At 53.8% G+C, this 4,221-nt stretch overlaps 1 protein-coding gene across 2 annotated transcripts in view; it reads left to right on the top strand.

Moving 5' to 3' along the window:
- The first annotated feature begins 195 nt into the window (after window positions 1–195).
- Window positions 196–4,221, top strand: part of Mthfr (methylenetetrahydrofolate reductase) — an 11,433-nt gene continuing 7,407 nt past the window's right edge. The window contains exons 1-2 of one of the 2 annotated variants that reach the window (XM_023699476.1): window positions 196–541; window positions 1,241–1,351. In XM_023699476.1, the coding sequence (XP_023555244.1) occupies window positions 313–541; window positions 1,241–1,351 (340 nt within the window). In that variant the 5' untranslated portion in view covers window positions 196–312. The remainder of the gene's footprint in view (window positions 542–1,240; window positions 1,352–4,221) is intronic. The other variant, XM_023699477.1, reaches the window with a different exon arrangement.

Below are 4,221 nucleotides of genomic sequence, written 5' to 3'. Positions count from 1 at the left end.
CAAGGTCTCACTATGTAGTCCAGGCTGGCTTCTAATTTGTAGCAGTCCTCCTGCCACAGCCTCTCAAGTGCTGATGAGATTACAGGCACACAGCCCCACACCCAGCTTGCCACATTTTATAAGTAAGGAAACCAAGGCTCAGAGGATGTAAGTAATGTGCCGAGGACCACGGAGTTACTAGGTGCCAAGCCAGGAGATGAACACAGGTTGCTCTGCCTCTGGCCTCACCTGTGCACTCCATGAGCAGGTGTTGGAGAGTGGTGTCCCCCAGGAGCCTCTTTTCAGCGTGAAATCCCCCGCAGGTTTGACCAGATGGCAGCAGGTGGCCCCCTCTTCATAGATGTGACCTGGCACCCAGCAGGGGACCCGGGTTCAGATAAAGAGACGTCCTCCATGATGATCGCCAGCACGGCTATGAACTACTGTGGCCTGGAAACCGTGCTGCACATGACCTGCTGCCAGCATAGCCCGGAGGAGATCACGGGCCACCTGTATAAAGCGAAGCAGCTGGGCATCAGGAACATCTTGGCGCTGCGGGGAGGTGTGGAGCCAGCATTGCCCTCCTCTCGGGGTTCTTTGTTCCCAAGGCCTCTGCTGTCTCTGGAACAGGGTCCCCCACTAGATGTCAGGGTCCCCTCCTACCTGCAGACCAGTGGGCATTGAGGCAGAGTCTACCACAGACACTGCCTCCACCACCTGTAGACCTGGATATAGGCCAAGTGGGAGTGGGGCCAAGGCCTGGTAGCCCACCCGCTGGCTGTGCTTGACCCGGTCTCCTAGTGTAGCCCTGGCATTCAGCCAGGAGTGCCTGCTGTCCTCAGGTCACCTGGGAGTGGGCAGAGGAAACTGATGGCTAGGAGGGAGCATGTGTCCTCATGCGCTCCACCATGGGGCCCCTTCTTGCTTGAGACAGAAAGTTCTCCCAGGAGGCAAGAGCTGCAAGACAACAGGGAGTTGGGGGGGGGGGACACGCAGAGTGACAGGTGGGGTGCAGGAACCTCCATTCCCTGAGTTCAGTGGACTCTATCTCCTGGGCTTCACCTGGAGCAGGTGCCTGGCTAGTTGGTCCCTTGTAGACATGAATGGGCTGGCTGCTTTCCTCCTTGCTCTGCTTGCCAGCTTCCGGGTGATAAGACTCCTTAGGGTGAAGCTCTGCCCTGGGTAGAGGGATGGACAGAGGGGGCAAAGAGGCTCTCCAAGGTCGGACAGACCCAGTACCATGACCTCCACAACCCTGCAGACCCCGTAGGAGGCCAGTGGGAATCGGAGGAAAGAGGCTTCGACTATGCCACAGATCTGGTGAAGCACATCCGAAGCGAGTTTGGTGACTACTTTGACATCTGTGTGGCTGGTGAGTGGGTGGAGGTGGAGAAGGGAGAGGAGCGGGTGGGAGTGTTGGGTCAGCGCAAGACGCGGCAGTCAGGTGCACCTGTGGGCCGGAGCGGTTGCCAGACAAGGGTGTGTGCGTGAGCTGCAGGTGGTTCACACACTGACCTTGCGCTTCCGGTCTCCCACTGCCCTCCGGCCTGCCACCACCTGCAGAGCTTCTGTTCCTCTGCCCTGTGTGTTCCCAGCCCTCCCCTCCTCTTTCCAACCAAAGTTTATTAAAAGGACTCGAGGCAGGAACTCCGAGAAGCCAAGGCCAAGAAATGGCATCAGCCCCCACCAGACACAGGCCCTAGTCCAAAAGCAAGGCCCTTCCCAGTCTCTGCAGCTATAGCGCGCCCCCCCATCTCTGCTTCCCCTGCAATCTGCCTCTTCCTTCCTCCAGAAGACCTGATGGCCACGCTCCTCTGTGCACATGGCTGTGCCGTGTCCTGAGTGTTCATGTATGTGGCATCAGTCCCAACCGGTAGCCAAGAGCAAGTGACAGCCCTCAGTGTCAGTTCCAGATGCCCAGGTTGTTCAGCTCTGGCTCTTGCCCCTGCAGCCAGGAGGCCAGGCTCACAGCAGAAATGAGCAAGGGTTTCCCCGCTCACCCCATTGACAGCAAGGGGGGACAGCGGGGCTGTGTGTGCCAAGGACTCAAGCCCCTTGAGTTGATTCAGCATATCTACTTAGAATGACCTCCTTTCTCATATGGGGGGTGTGTGCCCTCCTCCCCTTTTGGTCTTTTTGAGACGGTCCCACTATGCCGTTCAAGCTGGCTCACTTTGTAGCCCAGGCTGGCCTTAAACTCTCAGTGATCCTCCTGCCTCAGCCTCCTGAGTGCTGGGATTACAGGCGTGCACCACCACACCTGCCCTAATCTTGCGCGCACACACACACACACACACACACACCCTGTATTGGGGGATCAAACTCTGGACCTTGCACTTGGAAGCAGGTACTTATGCCACTGAGCTATCTCCCCAGCCCTAATCATGCTTTATTTTTTTTTAAATATATATACATATTTTAGGGAAGGGTCTACAGGGGTTCAGGGTCTCAGTACTAGATCGGACTTGTAGTGATTCTCCTGTTTACAGCCTCCCAAGTGCTGGGATTACAGGCACATGCCACCATGCCCAGTCTCATGTTTATCCTACAATAAACATGGGTAGATTATAGAGTCATATCTCAATCTAAATTGTAAAAATAAGCTGAGTGGCTTCAGGAACATTCATCACAGGTGACTCCAGTCTTTTCCCAGTCTCAGCCAGCATATGTCCACTCCTCTGTCCACAGGTACCCAGGTGGCTGAGATAGGGACACACGGATAGTCATTAGGAGGAGAGCAGGCGTTTCCTCCTGTTGCAGTTGTGACCGCTCCTTCCTGATGCATCTAGCTAGGTGGAGACCGCACATGCGCACTGGTGGTGGACATGAGGTGAAGGGTTTCATGCTTTGCTAACCGTGACCATCAGTGACTTAAGAAAGACCGTGCTGGTGGTGATAGAATATGGTCAAGTGAAGCACTTGCCTGGCAAGCGCAAGGGCCTGAGTTCAATCCCTGGTTCTGCCAAAAAAAACAAAGAATATAGTGAAGTGAGCAAAAGCCAGGTGTGATCAGAGGCTGGATTTGTTTTGTGATTATGCTGTATAGCTGTAGAGTTTCTGAATTTCCTACTGGAGAAATAGCTTTGTTACTGAAAATGCAATTCTTGTGCCTACTTCCTGTGTCCCTCCACCCCCACCCCTTGAAACCGTAGCTTTTATAGCCATTTTGGAAGACTGGGTTGCTGAAGAACAGCACTGCCTTATCACAGCAAAACAACTGGCCTTTCAACAGCCCAGGCTCAGGGCTGTGTCCTGTGTGGCTTGGGACCTGCCCCGGCTCAGGCAGGAGCCAGCGCTGTCGCTGTCCCTGTCCCTGTGGTTGCATGATGGCCATGCAGAGCTGCTGGTCATTGCCATCATTAGGAAGCAGCCCATTCTCAAAGCTAACACCCATCCTAGCAGGCGTCTGACCCCCATCTCCGGATCCCATCTTCTGAACCCCAGCGCTTGGTCATCCCACTGCTCTGGAGCATTCAGACTCCAGAACTTGTTGCTTTGTGGGGCTTAACTGATATTGGTTCTCCCACCATCAAGAACAGAGGCTGTGATTAACAAGGAACCCAACTAGGGTGGCGAAGCCTTTTTCCTGCAATGGATCAGTGGGCATCTGTGTAGTATTTTGGTTTTGTGTTGCACGGGGGATCAAACTCGGGACCTTGCGCTTGCCAGCTGAGCTATATTTCTGGCCTGATCTTAGGACTTCTGAAAGTAGTTTCTATACTCTCTCCATTCATTTCTTGGAGCAGAAGTCCTCCTCTACGTTCTTCAGTCCTGTATATGACATGGTTCCTAACCATTTACTGTCCTGGATGCCTGAAGGACTTTATTTATTTTTATGTATTTAGTACAAGGTCTACAGGGTCTACACAGAGTGGACTCATAGTAATCCTGTTGTTTTTAGCCTCCCAAGCACTGGGATCGGAGACACACCACCATGCGCACTCAGTCACCATCTCATTGCACCCTGGGAGTGGGGCTGCAAGGGCACACCGGGAATTGAACCCCGTTCCCTGTACCTAAGCAGGCGCTTTAGTCTGCTGAGCTATCTGGCCAGCCTGCCTGAAGGATTTTAGTGTCATGTCAAAAATAGTACTTTGGGGCTGGTGAGATGGCTCAGTGGTCTAAAGCACCTACTTAGAACAAGCAAAGCTGGGGGCCCAGCCCTAGCTCAGTTCTTTAAGTGGCTGCTTCCACAATGCTGGCAGCCTCAGTTTGCTGTAGTTCGATCCCCACAACACTCCA

Source organism: Octodon degus, unplaced genomic scaffold (assembly GCF_000260255.1).
Source record: "Octodon degus isolate 3935 unplaced genomic scaffold, OctDeg1.0 scaffold00113, whole genome shotgun sequence".
NCBI lineage: Eukaryota > Metazoa > Chordata > Mammalia > Rodentia > Octodontidae > Octodon > Octodon degus.
This window is presented reverse-complemented; position numbering and strand designations above follow the sequence as displayed.